The sequence below is a fragment of the Myotis myotis genome, unplaced genomic scaffold (genome assembly GCF_014108235.1).
Source record: "Myotis myotis isolate mMyoMyo1 unplaced genomic scaffold, mMyoMyo1.p scaffold_m19_p_15, whole genome shotgun sequence".
Classification (NCBI taxonomy): Eukaryota; Metazoa; Chordata; class Mammalia; order Chiroptera; family Vespertilionidae; genus Myotis; species Myotis myotis.
The window spans coordinates 15,114,650-15,132,724 of NW_023416319.1; the positions used below are offsets into that span (position 1 = coordinate 15,114,650).

Below are 18,075 nucleotides of genomic sequence, written 5' to 3' on the forward strand. Positions count from 1 at the left end.
TATCTCTCTCCATTATTTAGGTGGCTACATGCCTGAAATCCTGTGACTAACATGTCACTCTTTGGAGTCAGCATCACTATATCAGGTTGCCTTATATTTAAAAAAATGAATGCCCATTCCAATTGCTCCACATTTTCCATCAGTAACATCTTATTCTAAATTAGTTCGCCTACTATTTCTTCCAGGTGGACTTGACCTAGCTTGGATCAGAATGGGGGAAAGAGGTCAAAGGTCTCGAACATTAATCATGCCAACGTCACAGTTCTTCTGGGGCTCAGATGACTTGACCACAGGCCACTACATGCCCAGCTATACCACGGATCATGCATATTGGGATTTTGAGTATTTCATGGCAGTGAGGAAGGGGAATACCAAGTTGTGGCAGTTCTCTGGCTAAAGAAGGTAAGAAGTAATACAAGGGAATTTCCTTTACACTGACCTTAGTTCCATTTCCTCATGGGCCCAGAAATGGTTAATCCTCCTAAACAGGTAGGAAAAAATTCCTGCCTCCTATAAAGTTTGATTCCTGGAGGCAGATTTTTTTTTTTTTAATCCCGCAAGTGTCAGATAATTGGGAGGGTGGAGTAACGCTGTAAACCACGACACACCTTTGCCAGGACTTGTCTGGGAGCAAAGGACTGAAAGAAACAAGGGGGGGAGAAGAAGTGAACATTTCTGAAAGATCACTCAGCTTTAACACACCTTGGCTGGGTCTGGATAAAAAAAGTGGGAACTGCAAACGTCTAGAAGAAAACATCAGGGGAAGAGAGAGGGGGGATTTATTCAAAGTTGTTTCCCATTCCTTCAGAATCTCAAACGAGGTAAGTAACAGAAAGACTTTGACTTTTCTCCCTTTGCCTGAGACTTTGATTTGGGATTTGCCATTTAGAACTTAAATGTTTTTTTGGAGAAAATAAGATAAAGTTGTTGAATTTCAAGTGTTCTCGTCGAAGTGATTAATTGATCATAAGTGATGACTTCGGTTTATGCATTCTGCTTAGGATAAGTCTTTTAAAGGATCAATAAGAAAGATTCATCAATGGTAAAGAGAAGAAAAAGGCTAATTAAGATACACTGGGCTCTAGTGCCAGAATTTTTTTTATTATTTTCAGTGTTATAAAATGGCTTGTGTTAAGTTTTATTTAAAATATGATAAGAGTTCATGATTTCTTCTCTCTCAACCTCTCTCTCGTTCTCCCCACTCCCTCTCTTTCCCCCTCTCCCCTGACAGCAGAGGTGAAGTGTAGGTAAGGGGAGCCTTCAGGAAGCAGCCCCTGAGCACTCAGAGCTGATGTGCTGCCCAGCCCTCTGTGCTGCCAGGTTCTGGTTAAGCTAAAGGCGCTGGGCGAACATTGTTGTTTATCACACTCTAAAATTACTACTTGCCTAATCTAAAGTAACGTGAAATATCTGCAATGATATAATTAATCCAGGAATTTCCTGGAGTCAAATGTAGAAAAAAAAAAAAAGACACAAAAAAATCGTGTGTGTTCATACTTTAACTGGCCAATTTGGGCCCCCAAAATCATTTTGGGGTGAGAATTACCAGCTTAGGAGTCCCACTGGACCACATTAACTACTAACTGACAAATTACTACTTTACTTTCTGAAGTATAAGCAAAGCCTCTGGCACGCCACTTCTTTTGAGAAGCAGTTCATCAGTAATCTACTGGTTGGATTTGTTCTGTCCATAAAATGTAGTGAGATTTTATAAAGAGTTTCATTTGCAAAGCAGAATAGTTCCTTCCCACCTCTTAGAGCTAAGGCACAGAGCTAAGTCAAAACTAAACTAAATCAGGAGGCCAGCCCCTTCAGAGAATCAGAGGGGCCTGCTTTACTCTCAGCACCTTCAAAACACCCCAAAAATCTGGGCAGAGTTTACATGGGGAAAGCTAAAGTGAACAGTTCTGATTTAAGCTTAGATAGAAACTCCTTATTTTGGTGAAACCAATCCGACCTGAGAACTGACCACATTCTTAGATGATGCCTGACGCAAAGAAATCTGTGTTTGCCTGGTTTGGCTCATTTGTTGTTATTAACAGCAGTAGGGTTTACCCAAGCATGGCTGTAAACAAGAAGCATAATTACAAAGCTTATGCCCAATCTTCCCCACTCCCAAGCTCTGAAAATCCTAAGATGCCAAATATTGTAAGTGGGCCAACCCATTGCTGGGGTAGAGACAAAAGCTTGGAGGCAATCAACCCCAGGGCATTGGTTTTCTTTGCTGTCAAACTGCTTGGCCCCTCTGTGTTTACCAATCAATAGCTAGTGGGTGGTTTTCTTATACTTTGACTATTTTGTTGTTGTTTTGTATTAAAGTGTACAGAGATTGGAGTAATAAGAGCTGTAAAAAAAAAACAAACAAAAAAAAAAACTTATGATACCTTAGCAGAGTATAGGGACATTTATTATTAAAATAGAGAGAAAAACATTTAGCTTCTCTATTCCTTTCTTTGTATCAAAGACCAAGGTGTTTAATGAGCCGTTAGAATAAGATGAGGTCTATGCCATGGTTTTCTATTGCTGTCCTTGCTTGTGTGTGTATGTGTTACACCGCATCATCATTGGACTAGTTTTAGGTGGATGTGGCATCATTTAAATGAAGTGAAAAGAAAAAACTCAAAGAAGTAGAAAAATGATTTTGAAATTGCCTTTTTTTTTTTTTGCATCAGAAAATGGCATGGGATCAGTTCAACAGAGCATTAACTATGAAATAACCATGAAGCAGCCCCTTAGAACTGTGGAGGGAAATTAGCATACTTCTGAAATTAAGAACTTGAGTGAACTGCTCATCCTTATTCTGGTGAAGTGGCCCAAACATCCAAGAAGTTAAAAATTATTCTACTCGACTGTGCTTCCATTAAGTAGTGTTTTTGGAGGAGAGTGCACTGCTCAGAAAGACAGGATTGGGCTTGTGCTTGGGCATGTAATTTCCTTTCCCTACTGTTAGTTATGCTTTTTAAATCCATCGGCACTTAAACTGTTTAAAAAGGAAGTCTTGTGGAAATACTGTAGATCCCACAGGATGATCCCAGTCTAGGTTTGTGCCTCAACCCCTCGTTTTCTATTTGATAACCCACTTACAGAAAGTTTCCTCTCGCATTTGGTTTAAAGGAATCCATCTCCCAACACATTCCTGCCACTTCAGACTATCCGTCTGGGAGAATTTTGGCAAAGTCAACAGAGTTCCATCTTGTACATGTCAGGCCCGAGAAATCATTCCGTTTGGCCATGGGACACACATTTGAAGGGCTTCAGGCTGAGAAAGAGGCAAGGGGCTATCCTGCACCCACCTAGGCCACATTCTATCCCAGCTCTAGGCAAGGAATGAAGCCTCATGGGAAAACTCCCAGGTGGATCTGAGAAGCCACAGAAGGTCTTTTTGTAGGCATGTGCCCTCCCACCCCAGACTCTGAAGAAGGGCATCTGATTTCTTAGCACGATGTCTCTCTGTGCCCCCTGGAAGTTGGGAAACCCTTGGCTTTTTGCTGCAGATCTCAGGGCTCCGTAATTAGGATTTAAGAAAAAGATGGGGGTGGAGGGAGAGGGCGAGGAAAGTCTGTTATTTTTCTGGGTATAGAAACAACAAGAAAACACTTGCCTGCTTTGCTACTTAGACACTTCAACTCTTACCAAAAGGTCATCAGCCTGCCTTGATGGCCACAAGTGGAATAAACCCATCCCACCCCAAATTTAATGTTGCTGGCAGCAACTTTCATTAAAGAATCAAAATAAGCAATCATTTGTGGGAAGTAAAAGTTTCCATGGATTGTTGTAAACTGTTCCTTTCAGGATAATGTTTCCTATGGATTCAGGTGCCATTCTAGGTGCACCCATCGGCAGTCAGGTGCATTTGAATGTTTAATCTTCAAAATGGTTCACAGCTAATGACTAACTTTTTTTTTTTTAAGTGGAGGGAGGCTTCAGAGGTACCAAAGCAATTAATGCTTAAACAAAGGATTTCAAAGAGGATATTCAGTTATATGTAGGTTTGCATGACAAAATCATACAGGTTATTGCTGGAATGCAGACTGAGTCACAGGCCAAGTCTGGCCTTCCAGAGTGGCTGGACTCTCTTGTTAAACTGTTTATGGGCTCCTCCTCTAGGCTTTGGGGCACATACCTACGAAAAGGCCTTCTGTGGCTTCTCAGATCCACCTAGGAGTTTTTCCATGATGCTTCATTCCTTGCCTAGAGCTGCGTTTAAAAAGCTTCGATGAGCAAGAAGTTGGCACATTCAACCCAGCCCTGAAGCTAGCTGTGCCGATCTTGGTTAACTCTACCAGGTGGTTGTATGTGGTCTTGCTTTTCAAGGTGGGAAGTTACTCAGGATTAATTATGACTTTCATGGGTCCTAGACCCGTGGTCGGCAAACTGCGGCTCGCGAGCCACATGCGGCTCTTTGGCCCCTTGAGTGTGGCTCTTCCTAAGCCTTAGGAGTACCCTAGTTAAGTTAATAACAATGTACCTACCTATATAGTTTAAGTTTAAAAAATTTGGCTCTCAAAAGAAATTTCAATCGTTGTACTGTTGATATTTGGCTCTGTTGACTAATGAGTTTGTCGACCACTGTCCTAGACACTTTTGCCTTTGGGACCTCTTCCTCCGTTAAAAAAACAACAACCAAACTTTAAAAATTGTATTTATTTTATAACTGCATTGGACTAAGGTAATCCAGGTTGGAGTGTGTCCATTTTTCCTTCTGATTTTGAAAATAAATTAAAATAGTTTTTTGGGGTATGTAAAAGTATGATGGTATTAGGCACTAAAGTCACCATGCAAGAAAAAAAGCTTGAAAGCAGAGATCTTTGAGCCAGGGGTGTCCTGGGCAGAAGTGGCTTGCCCCAGAATTCTAGAATCAAATTTAAACTTTATCCAAAAAATAATCTGGAAGGAAAGACAGGTTGGGAGTTGGGGGGGAAGAAGACCAAAGGGAAAGCCAGATTTCAAGTTCTTCCAGAACCTGAAACTGGGATCTTCAGCCACAAGAGCTCAGGTGGGCTATATAATCATGCATGTTGAGGCCTGAGCCCCAGCCCAGCCCACCCCTTGATGTCAGCCCTACCTTATCCCACCTACACTCCAGGACACAATGGACTAGATCTCAATGATTTTCCTTTCCAGAAGCAGAGTAATCACAAAGGGGGAGCATAGCTAGCATGTACGAATATTTTATATTCTTACATCTTTCAATAGATTTTACACATGTTTTCTTCGTATTATTTATCTAGTTATGTCTGCAAAAAAGCACACTAGGGCTAGTTTGTTATAAAGAGAAAGTTTCAAATTGTTAAAAGTGTGAAGTTCCATACAAGTATGACCATTAGCATGATTATTATCCTGATTTCAATCCATCAAACATCATTCTCACACCCAAACTCTAAATAATAAAGCATAGATGTCTTACATTCATAGAGCTCCATATAGAAGATTGAACATTATGGGATACATCAAAATGAGTTAGCTGAAAGCACGAAGTGCTTTGACAGATAGATATCCTTCAGTCATTTGTTACTTTGACAAAGAATGGCAGTATTATAGTCAGAGGTCTGTCAGGGCAGCACATCATCTATGTATTAATGCCCAGCAAGGGGCAGGCAGCCTGTTCATTTAGATTCTGAAAAATAAGATCTCAGTACAAGGAATAGAATCAAAATTGAAACTATTAAATTACTTGCTATTATAAATGATACAAGAATAACAAGAGATGACTCATAAAAAATGTGGACATGAAAGAATTATGCTTTGAATTCCAGGAATCAAGTTTTAGGTTCTCAGCTTGAAGAGTAGGGACCTGTGATTAGAAAAAGTGATAATACGCCTGACTGGCATGGCTCCATGGCTGAGCACTGACCTATGAACCAGGAGGTCACAGTTCGAAATCCAGACAGGACACTTGCCTGGGTTGCGGGCCCAATCCCTAGTAGGGGGTGTGCAGGAGGCAGCCGATCAATTATTCCCTCTCATCATTGATGTTTCTATCTCTCTCTCTTCCTTCCTCTTTGAAGTCAATAAAAATACACTTTTTTAAAAAAAGTGATAGTAAGAGGCATTGTTGTTTATGGTTTTTGGCTTTTCCACAGGTGGCTATGGTATGGATGTGACCAAGAAAAGCAAGCGAGATGGCACCGAAGTCACTGAAAGAAGTAAGAGCATGATAATTACCAAAGTGATTAAAATTTGGAAAGAGTAAATAATTCATCCCTAGTTCCACCATTAACTACTGTATCATTTTTTTCTATTTTTTCTTTTTCGTTTTGTTTTTGTATTTAGGGTGTGTGTTTTTTTTCTTTTTGGCTTTTTAAAGAAACTTCATTTTAAAGGTATTTCTAAAAAAAAACAAACAAAAAAACTACTCCTTCCCATGAGATTCCTTTTGTTTACTTTTATTTTAACATACTTGTAATCAAAACGTGTTCTGCTTTTTCTTCAAAAATGAAAACTGCCATTTTGATGAATAATTTTATAATCAGTATTTTTAATGATTTCATAATATTCTGTTGAATGAATTTGCTATCGTGTGTTTAATCATTTCCTTATTTAGGGATATAGTCCTGGAGTGTGGATGGGATAAGGCAGGGCTACACCTCCCCAGGAATGGTCCTGCAGATTTTAGAATGAATTATGATGTCCTTGAGACACCCTCAAATTTATTTTTAAAAAGGCAAGGTAATTATCCACTTCACAGTGAACTCAGCGAGGATGCTGCATGTGCCCCAGCTGGATTGGGTGACCATTTGGAAGGGCAGTGCAGTGAAAGAGTGTGACTTGAGACACTTGAGAGTGACTTGAAGTCCTGGTCCTCTTTCAAAGGCAAATCCAAGCCTGGGCTGGATGTAATAGTTAAACGAGTGATATTGATGCCATGACACCTCATTTTTCAAATCAATGGATAGCTACCTCCTTTTGGTTCCAAAGGGATATAAACGTATTTTCCAGGTACACTAAACTTCATTGTTATTGTACATATTTTCATGTATAGTGAGAAAGATCATATACCTTATCGCATAATATACAAAAATCTCTGTGGAACCGAATTTAATGAGCCTATGACAGATGAGATCTTGCCAAACTACAGGGATTTCAGTGCCTTACATAAGATCTGATCTTTCCCTTGTCTTTTCCTAGTTATCACCGAAACAGTAACTACGAGACTCACATCCTTACCGCCAAGTAAGTGACTATCTCAAGAGCTTCTCAGTGAGTCATGTGTGAAGGACTCTGCACCTAACCTTTCCCAGCGGCACTCATGCTCCAGTAGAGCAAATCCAAAATACCTGAAATCTCTCTTTTCTTTACAGTTATATTGACATCAATTCCTATACCAAAACATTCACAGTTTGGGGTGTATAATTCAATGGTTGTTAGTATATTTAGAGTTCTGCAGCCGTTGCAACAAATTTTAAAACATTTTCATCCTGCCAACAAGAAACCTCATGGCAATTTGTAGCCACTCCCCATTCTCTCTCCAGTTCCTAAAACCACTAATCTACTTTCAGTCTCTATAGAATCGCCTGATCTGGAAACTGAAATATCGAAGATATTATCCCCCCTGAGCAGGGGTGGGAGCAGGGAACCACCAGTGAGGTTTCTGTTTGAGCCTCCATTCTCCTCGGGAGGTCTTTATGTGTAGTGGATGTTGTAATGGAGGTCTGAGCCCTAAAGCTACGCCTGCCCCTCCCAGGAAGGCTGGCACCCAGAGGCGGAGGAGTGTGGAAATCCCGCCCATCAACATGGGAGGTTGGAGTATGATGGGCTGCCGGATGGGAAACTGGCAACACAGAGCTGTTCCCAGTCCCTCCAACAATTCTAGGGGCTGCGTGCATGGGGCACTGACCAGGCATTTGTAAAAAGCAAGCCCAGCCCAGACCCTGGCCTCAAGGAGCTTTTTCATCATTTGCTACCTTTTCTAATATTTAAATTTCCCTAATAAATGACTTGCAATGCTCCACCCAGAAGACATTCTTTTTAAATCGGGTGGAATATTTCCTTTTCACATTTGTATCAGAAACAAATGAAATGAGAGCCTGGCAGCTTGCACTGTAGATGGGAAAGGGAGCTCAAACCATGAAGGTCATGGTTGGAAAGCGAGGGAAGGCTTCCAAGGGTCAAGGGATAAAGGACCCTCTGGGCTGACTCCACCCAGAAATGATCACCTGCTCCTTGTCTCTGCAGAAGGGGGGACCACCAATGGCTACGCTAAAACTGGCTCCCTCAGTGGAGGAAGCCGGCTGGAGAAACAGAGCCTGACCCATGGCAGCAGCGGCTACATAAACTCAAGTAAGTGCCTGCTGGTGGGGGTTGAGGGTGGGGGAAGAGCAGCCTAGGACAGATTGAGTCCTGCAAGGAGAGGGGCCAAACTGCCATCCATCCAAATGACCCAAAGAGCATGTAAATAACACCGAACCCAGAAAAAGTGAGACTTTCACATCATCTGCATTTGATGCCGACCTACAATGGGGCCAACTTTCATTATTTCCCTAATATAAATAACAATAATTAATTAAGGAGGCTTTGCGGGGAGGTGGCTCCTTCCCCCCTGAATCACTCTTTAAGCCATCTCCTTTAGAGAAGAGTGTGCACATCTGAGGGTTTACAATTTGAATTCACAACAACCACTAAAGCAGGGGTCCTCAAACTATGGCCCGCGGGCCACATGCGGGCCACCGAAAGCATTTATCGGGCCTGCCGGGTGTTTTTGCTGCCGCTGCCTGTTGCTTAGCAGCCGACTCGTCCGGGGCCCGCAGTGCGCATGTGTGGAATGTTTTTTTTTAAACTATAGTCCGGCCCTCCAATGGTCTGAGGGTCAGTGAACTGGCGCCCTGTTTAAAAAGTTTGAGGACCCCTGCACTAAAGAAACTGAAGGACTGGGTCACTGTGCGCAGGGAATCTGATCCCACACCCTGAGAGTTTCCACTGGGCAAGCACCCAACATCGGCCCATTGTTCCCCATGAACCACTCTTTCATGGTAGCTTTCAAACTAAGCAAAACAAAACAGGGCATAGGGTCAAAGCAAGCACACACATAGCCCACCAATTCATTTTATTTTGTTTTTAAAATACGTTTTACTGATTTTTCACAGAGAGGAAGGAAGAGCGGTACAGTTAGAAACATAGATCAGCTGCCTCCTGCACACCCCCCACTGGGAATGTGCCCGCAACCAAGGTACATGCCCTTGACCGGAATCGAACCTGGGACCCTTCAGTCCACAGGCCGACGCTCTATCCACTGAGCCAAACCGGTTAGGGCACCAATTCATTTTAAAAATCTTGGAGTGACACTAAAGAAGAAGACCCAAGCCTGGCCAGTATAGCTCAGTGATTGGGCATCAACCTATGAACCAGGAGGTCGCAGTTCGATTCCCAGTCAGGGCACATGCCTGGGGTGCTCAATCCCCAGCAGGGGGCATGCAGGAGGCAGCTGATCAATGATTCTCATCATTGATGTTTCTATCTCCCTCTCCCTTCTTCTCTGAAATCAATAAAAAATATATTATTTTTTAAAAAAAGACCCAAGACAGGCAAATGGTCAGGCTGACCAAGAGAAGCGCCTGCCCTCATCTGTTGAGGAACCTCCCACATGGGATTATGTAGTCTCTCCAGCAGTGAGCTCAGATTAGTGCCAGGTCCTCAAGAACAACCCTGCCAAAGCCCCTCCATTTCCATACACTGCAGCTATGTGCATCAGGGACCCCCAGCTTGGGGAGGAAGGGTAGGGACAATGACGCTACCCCATTTCTGAGCACCCAAGGGAATGTGGGGTGGAGCCTTTCAGTGCTGATGTCCTCTGGCCGCTCCGTGGGGCCCTTTCATTCGGAGCAGCCTGGTGTACGTGGTTAAGGCCACTGGCTGCCAATCTGCGGAAGTGCTATGAGGACTGACACTCTCTCTGGTTTGTAGGTGGAAGCACCCGAGGCAATGCCTCCACCTCCAGTTACAGGAGGGCTCATTCACCTGCCTCCACTCTGCCCAACTCACCAGGCTCAACCTTTGAAAGGAAAACTCACATCACCCGCCATGGAACATACGAAGGTATGAGAGAGAGAACCACTCTCTACCCAGTAACCTCACTCATCCTTTGACGAATTGGCACCTGTATTCACCTGGGCCTGCCCCCTCACCTTTCTCTCCACCCTTCCTTCATGTCTTTTAAGGACTGACATTACCCCTTCGTTCATTCATTCATTTAGTCACTTTCTCATGTGGTATTTTATCACATATCTACCATGTGTTTGACACCATGCAGAATGCTTTGAGGGAAGCTTCAATGAACCAGAGGCTTAAATGGATCTTGTCTTCAAGGAATCTGTAGTCAATAGACAAGTTAAGATGACAGATAAAAGCCATAATACAAAGTACAAGGCAATTATCATTTCAAGCTGAGTCTCCAGGAAAGTGTCTCTAGGGAAGGTGCCTGTGAGCTGGGCCTTCATGATGTGGAAGAGTTTGATACCCAGAGGTGGAGAGATGGGTGCTCCAGGCTGTGGGAGCAGCAGCACAGCAGAGACAGGCAGTAGAGTCAGGACCTTGTGCTTAGGTAAGAGGGCGGGCTTGAGGGACTCAGCATCAGTGCCAGGCTAAGATGTTTGTACTTTATTCTGTATATAGTGAGAAGCCACAGAGATTTTTTGAGCAAAAGAGTTGATCATATTTGAGGTCCAGGACTAGCACTCTGAAAGCCACGTGCAGGAAAAATAGGGAGCAAAGGGGCTGAACATGGTGACATGTTAGACTGTGCTCAATAGTCCAGGGAAGGGAAAACTTGGCTGAGACCAGGGTGGTAGCCGTGGGAGAGGAGAGGAGAGGAGGAGCTGGAGGGGAGAGGTATTGCAGAAGGGGAATTGGCCAGTTTGACAGTTGATTAAATGTTGGGAAAAGGGGAGTGTCAAAAGTTCAGAAATTACGGAAGTAAAACCAATGAATCACTAAAATACTAGTTAGTAACAGTGTATTGTGTGCACACCAAAAAGACAGTTTGCAGGCTGAGAGCACTCAAACCAAACCTGGAATGAGGCTCCAGGTTGTGCTGTTACAAAGCAGCTTTATGTAGTTTATTTTCCATGGTGACTGATTATACTGTTAGAATTTCCTTAAGTGGTAGGGAATTGGTCAGTGGTTACCTCATATTAACCTTGGGAAGCAGTTTCAGTTTTGCTTATGATTTTCAGAGGCATAAGCAAGAGGTGACTTAGTTCAGCTTTTAAAATTAGCTAAATTACGCTTTGCTTGAATGATTCATCTAGTTTTGTCTGTTCAGGGGATTTTTAAGGCTGGTCTCCCTTTGTTTTTTATTTTAACGGAAGAAGAAGGAGTTAGTGATTCTACTGAAATTAGGAACACGGGTGGTTGGGTTCATGTTGGTGCCAACAATTACAGCAGGGAGTTCACACAGATGAGTTCAGTTATTGGGTCCTTAAATAGAACTACTGGCAGGGCTCTCAGGTGGGGTTACCAAGCAGGGAGAGGGACTCATAGGACTTCAGCTCATGGAAGAAGTCAAGGCCAAACGCCCCATTTGGAGTCATTCACCAAGAGATGTTAGTAGAAGGTGGAAAACTGAAGGAGGTGGCTGAGGAAGAGAGTATAAAAAGCAGAAGAGAGCAAAGAAAGGTAAAGTTTGGGGAAGTAAGAGAAAAAGAGCTGGGGATGCAGAGGAAGAAGATACTTTGAGGGGAGCAGGAGACTAGGTACAGGCGGCGTCATTGAAGTCAGTACAAGAGAGTGCTCAGGGTCAAGAAGGAGAAGGCAGGAGGAGGTTACTTGGAGGTCTGGTGATCTGCAGAAGCAGGTTTAGTGGAAAACAGACAAGCCAGGCAGCAAATGGGTCTAATAGTGACTGGAGAAGCAGGATTAGGGATGGGTACCCCCAGTAACTGACTTAAGACCAGAACTGCCAGGGAGTCTTGGGGAGCCACAAATCCAGGCTAAGAGCATGGTGTCACCACAGTGCTTTCTGGTGTTGGGCCTACACAGGGGCTAGTACCTTCATTTTTACAGGGTCCACACTCAGGATGACCTTCACAAGGTCAGAGACACCCTAGATAACAGCACATCTACAGGCCAGGCCACCTTCGCCAGCACTGGCATGGGGCAAACAGTTGAGGAAGTGAAAACAAAAAAGGCTCTTACCTTCCTTTGTTCAATCTTTGCCCAACTGAAGTAGCCCAGGAACCAGACTTAAGGGCCGCAACCATGTCCGATAGGCAAAGCGGGTGTAAGTCAGGAGCTCGCTGAAGAGCACCTGTTGTCCTCCTGAACACGCAGGCCGCAAGGTTCATAAAGGGGTACCCGGCAGCACCCTCTCGGGAGCGGTTTGGGTTCAAGTGCTCATTGGTACAGGCAGACCTCAGAGATATTGCGAGTTTGGTGCCAGGCCAGGCCACCTCAATGAAACAAGTATTGCAGTGAAGCAAGTCGTAGTCTTTTTGCTGGTGGAGGATCTTGCCTTCAATTTGTAGAAAACACCAACACCTGTGAAGAGCAATAAAGCGAGGTGTGCCTGTACTGAGTGTTTTGTCCTCTCTCCAGGGAGCTCCAGTGGCAACTCTTCTCCAGAGTACCCTCGGAAGGAATTTGGTATGTCCCCTGCTTATTTCCTGAAGAAATGGTCAAATGAGGCACTGGAAAAGGGCCGGGGGCTGGGGGGGGGGGGGGGGGGGGGGGGTAGGGGGAGGAACGTCGTGAGTTAAATGGATTCTCCTAAAAGAGTTTAACCTCTGCTGACCTGTTTTTCTCTTGCTTTTCATCCTGAAACATTTATGGGGATCGTTGCAGCCTTTGCTCGTGAGGCTACCAAAATAGCAAACTATTCATACAAAGGCGTGGACAGATAAGCCCTAAGGCCAAGCAACAATTGTAGGATTTATTTCCTTCCATAGAGACCTCCAGCAAAGAGGAGTGCTGGTCAGAACACACACATGCCAAACAGCCCAGCACTTCCACCGTAGCAGGCTTCTAAGAGGCACATGGTGGGACAAGTGAAACCCAAGTATCTTCTGGCCTTAAGTCTTTCATCCACATTCTTGGATTCTCACTGTGCATATGAATTGATATGATCATTGATTATATAGTGGTTATAATTTTATTTGTTTGCTTTCAACAAAAAAACTAAAGAAAAGATCTGGCAGCCTTTTGATAACATTTGATCAGTGGGTAGGGAGCTAGTCCAAATGGATCATGCTCCTAAGCGGATTACCTCAGCTAATTTAACACTCTAAGTGTGAGCTAACTTAACATTCATTTAGCTACCTTAACACCTTAAATGCACTGGGGGCCTTGCAAAACTTTCTCTGCCTTTTGGCTACATGGTCATCATTTATTGAACATCCACTATCCATAAGGACACCTATCTGGAAAACACATACTGTGAAAACCAGCTCCTCCCCCAACCCAAATAGTTCTACCCCCACATCAAAAATATTTAGCACACCACCTCTTATCTATGCTTAAGATAACTTTTTTGTTTGTTTGTTTCTCAGCATCTTCTACAACCAGAGGACGTAGCCAAACACGAGGTGAGCTCTATCTCTGGGTTCAATTCAGTTCAATCAAGAAGTATTTTCTGAGCATTTAACGTGTCCAGCCTTGAGCCGGGAAATGGGAGGAGTGCAGAAGAATAAATGAGGCCTGGTTCTACCCTCAAGGGGCCTACAGCATCCTGGGAATCTTCTGCTGGCTCCACCAGGATGGGAAGGGTAGATATGACTGTAAACTAATAAGCACGTGGAGACAGGAATAAAAACGCACGGTAACCACCTGGGCAGCAGTTGGTTCTGCTGTGGATTGTCTGAAGATGCTGGCGCTACATCTTGTTTCACTTCTAATCTCCTGGTTGACTTTAACAAGCGGTGCTGTGAATGCCTTTATGCATCAAAACTAAGCAAAAGCCCTTCTTTTTCCAATTATCCCTGGGGACAAAGGGCTCTGTGACAGTTTGGCACTCTCCACATCTGCCCATGGATAAGGCTATAGTCGGAAAACATGGTCCCGGGCAAGCTGCCCTTATTGAACCTGGTGAGGAGCAGTTGTCAGGGCCACGCAGAAGGCAGAATTCTTCGTAGGCTTTGGGAGTTCTTGATGGCCAGCCTAGACTTGAAAAGTTAGGAACATACCAACCAACCACAGCTTTAGGCTGATAGTGGAAAGATGGCAGTCTTCCACCTGAAACTAATAATGTTAAACTACCCACTTTCTGCCCTCTGCATTTCTGAAGAAGCCAAAATGGCTAAGTAAACATTACAGGTTTTAGAATCCTCTCGCTACTGCCTGAGAGACCCTGGAGGCGGGAGAGCAGCGTGGTCCTGGCAACTGGGAAACGAGTGACTGGAAAGAGGCGGGTCATTGGTGACTGTGATGGAGCCGCCTCTTCAGCCTGGGGTTTCATCAGAACGTCTCCAGGCGGCTGGAGGTGTGCAGTGGGCAGGCTGGGGTGTAGGGAGAGGACATTTCTTTTTGAGCAGCACTCGTCCTGAGTATACCTGGGTGTCCTGTTCCCAGGACACAGATCTCAAAACAGCCCAAAGATTTATCCACTGCTCAGAGCTCAGTGTCAGACTCTGTGACCCAAGTTCCTTCACTCACAGCCGTCTCCTTCCCTTTCCTCCTGCAGAGAGTGAAATCCGAGTGCGACTGCAGAGTGCATCCCCATCTACTCGATGTAAGTGGTCACTGTCTTGCTGAAAAGAAAGAGCCCAAGAATCCAGGGCTGTGTGTGTGTGTGTGTGTGTGTGTGCAGTCACTCAATCATTAAATGTCTCTGAAGGCCTTCTGTGAGAGAGATCCTGTGCTAGGGGCAGCAGGGAGGGGGAAAGGAGCTGAGTAAGTCACAGTCCCTGCTGTTCCATTGTTCACAGACTAATAGGGAGGCAGTCAACAACCAACTATGACAGCTCAGGGAGAGGAGGGAGCAGGAGTCCTGGGAAGCCTTCCTGGGTTAGTGTCACTTGAAGAAAGACTGAAGGGTGGGTCAATTAGGCTCCATGGGATGAGTTGGCAGACATTTGAGGACCATATGATGAGACTTTGGAGAAAGCTTCAGTGTGGCTGAAGGAAAAGCAGCAATCTCAAATGTTAGGGATTCCCTCTCTCTGTCTGCTGACTGTGTTAGACTTCTTTTGTTCTTGTTAGAGGTTATTTGACATTTTGAAATGAGCCCAACTATTAGGACAGGAGCTGAGTGGGTGGCTCGGGAATCAGAGATGGGCACTTGCCCAAAGAGCTCAGTGCCTGAGGTCCAGGAATCTGACTCTAGGCCTGATGCTGTCCCACCTGTGCCCTTCTAGGCTTAAGGGTGCTGAGTCCATAGGAGGAGGATATCAGGGGAGGGGGTCCTGGGTGGTCCTCCAGCAAGTGTTGTCTCCAAATCTGTCTCCTTTTATGCATTGCCCTTGCACCATGCCTCCCCCTTCTCCCTCCTCTGCTATTTGCCATGTGGGGAGCACAGGGAGCCTGCTCCACTAGATCGCCTTGCTGCAAATAATACCAGCCAGACGGGCTTAAAACTAACTCACACAAAAGCAGCATAATGTTTAGGAGTTGTGGGCCACAAATCCCTCTGACACTGCAGAGCATACAAGGTCAGGGACCCGACACCTGAGGGGTCCTGCCCTGGGGTTGAAATCACTACTGAACCATTTGTCTCAAGGGGCCTGGTTCTCTAACTGCCCTGGGTATAAATTTCCCTTGACCCAGGATGACATTGTCTTTCAGCCACAGAGTCATCCCTGTGGTGTCTGATGAGGTATAATTAGGAAATATCTACCAATGATTTTGACCTCCTTGTAGAGGCACTATATTTATGAGGCCATTAATATTACAAAGTGCCAGGTTAATAAGTGCTATAAATTGACAAAATGCAAAAATTATCAGGCTAACCAGAAATGTCCCAGCATGCAAAGTAGATGCCATCCTCCCTCGTGTTCAGAATGCCATAAATGTAACTCTCACTGCAGCCGGACTTGGGAAATCATCCTGGGCCTAATGGAAAATGTGGGGATTCTTCTACAGGGACGGAATTGGATGAAGTTAAACGTCTGGTCAAGGGAAGCCGATCAGCAAGCGTGAGCCCCACCCGGAATTCCTCCCACACGCTCCCCATCCCTAAGAAAGGCACCGTGGAGACCAAAACCGTGAGCTCCCAGTCAGGTGAGCCCTACAGCCCGGGGCTGCGCGGAGGGAAGGGAACAAGGTGGTATGTTAGTCCTGGTCCAGGAATTCAGTCATACCCTGGCAGGCCCTCCAGACTACGGCAAAGCACTGCCCTTTATGCAGCATGAAAATGTGGGCTGGTCAGCCATCCCAGGGGCCTGCTGAGTCAGGCTCTACATCCTAGAGATTTCCTCCAGGAGTTTCTCGACATCTCCTGGGAATGTGTTGGCCAGGTTCCCCAAATGAAGAATACTGGGAAGTTGTCATGTTTTCTTTTATTGATTCATTCATTTATTCATTCAGTGAATGTTTATTATGTGCCTCCTCCATGCCAAGCACCAGGCACTGAGGAAAGGCAATGAACAAGACAGCCATAGCCATTGCCCTCGTGGAGGTGAGGGCCTCTGGGGCAGTCAGATAACCAAGAGATCATGGTCAGATGGGATGAGGGTTGTTCAAAACTCATATATCACATGCCTACCACGTGTAAGGTGGGGTCTTTGGGAGGCAGAAAGAGGAATGAGGAGACCCTTGGAGGGAGATGAGGAAAAAAGCCAGTTCTGCTAGGATTTGAATGAAACTTTCCTGTCATTTGCTACTGGGGTGGGCGGAGAAACCTTGAGATTGTGATCTTCCTTTTACTTTTTAATACAACCGAAACCTCAGAGCACTTTATGACCTGCGGGGCTAGCTCCCTCTCGTAGGAGGAATAGGCAGAATTGGCTTCAGATTTGAAGAAGCACCAGAACCCCTTCTTGGGGGCAGAGTGCCTTTGGGTCTCCGTGGCAAGGCGAGTTTAACCAGAAAAGGCTGTCGTCCGTGTGGAGTGGCCTTGGAAGTGTGGGCTCCCTGCCTGTGCTGGCTGTGCGCCTGGAATCCTGTGGGCATTCGCTGTGGGGCCTCACTCGCTGCTCCCTGCTATCTTTGAAGGTGGAGACAGGAATAAAGAGAGAATGAGAACATTGGTGGGGACCGCTCAGAGGAGGTGGGGAGAGGGGCTTAGAAGGAGAAACGGGAGACCTACTTCAAATTTCATCAAGAGCCAGCAAGAGCGTCTAACCCAAGGGATAAGGTTGCACCAGCTCCGAGGCTTCAGGCAGAACTGGGATGACCAACGGCCCCAGTTTGCCCTGGGCCAAGAGGTTGCTGGGATGTGGGACCTTCAGGGCTAAACCAGGAAAGTCCCAGCAAACAGGGCCAACTGGGTCACCCCAGCACAGAGTTCTGGTTTGTCTCTCACTGGGGAGTCTGTCTGTCTGTTTCCAGTGTCCGGCACCTATGATGCAACCATCCTGGATGCCAACCTTCCCTCCCACATGTGGTCCTCCACCTTGCCGGCAGGGTCCTCCATGGGGACCTATCACAACAACATGACAACCCACAGCTCGTCCCTCCTCAACACCAATGCCTATTCCTCAGGATCAGGTATGTGATGCGCAGTGCACGTCCCCTCCCACCCCTGAGCTCTCCTCCCCTTTACCTGGAGCTGAGAGACCCTGCTGGTGTCCAGCGTCCCCAAGGCTTGCTAGAGGGGCTTTCTGTGGCCAAACATCCCAAGGTTTTTCCACTGGAACTTCATTTCCTTTCAGTCTCCAAAGTGTTTCTTTGGGTGGGTCCTCTATAAAAAGATCTATATTCCACATGCATCAGAAAAAACGCAGTGGGAAAAACATGAAAGCAGGTGCAAGGAACCTGGTTTGACTTCATGTGCATTAACTGTGACCCTGAGCTAGTTATTTACCGTCTCTGGGTTTCAAGTTCCTTTTCTTTTCTTTTTTAATCTCTTTTTATTTATTTTTTAGAGAGAGAGGAAGGGAGAGGGATAGAGAGATAGAAATATGGATGAGAGAGAAACATCGATCAGTTGCCTCCTGCACACCCCCTAATGGGGATTGAGCCCAAAACCAGGCATGTGCCCTGACCAGGGAA

The 18,075-nt window shown here is 45.3% G+C and overlaps 1 protein-coding gene across 1 annotated transcript in view; it reads left to right on the forward strand.

Annotated features, from left to right (window-relative positions):
- Window positions 1-651: 651 nt before the first annotated feature.
- Window positions 652-18,075, forward strand: part of COL17A1 (collagen type XVII alpha 1 chain) — a 49,209-nt gene continuing 31,785 nt past the window's right edge. The window contains exons 1-10 of the mRNA XM_036336068.1: window positions 652-821; window positions 6,084-6,146; window positions 7,129-7,173; window positions 8,176-8,280; window positions 9,901-10,032; window positions 12,529-12,576; window positions 13,479-13,514; window positions 14,609-14,656; window positions 16,006-16,143; window positions 17,413-17,571. Of these exons, the coding sequence (XP_036191961.1) occupies window positions 6,095-6,146; window positions 7,129-7,173; window positions 8,176-8,280; window positions 9,901-10,032; window positions 12,529-12,576; window positions 13,479-13,514; window positions 14,609-14,656; window positions 16,006-16,143; window positions 17,413-17,571 (763 nt within the window). The 5' untranslated portion in view covers window positions 652-821; window positions 6,084-6,094. The remainder of the gene's footprint in view (window positions 822-6,083; window positions 6,147-7,128; window positions 7,174-8,175; window positions 8,281-9,900; window positions 10,033-12,528; window positions 12,577-13,478; window positions 13,515-14,608; window positions 14,657-16,005; window positions 16,144-17,412; window positions 17,572-18,075) is intronic.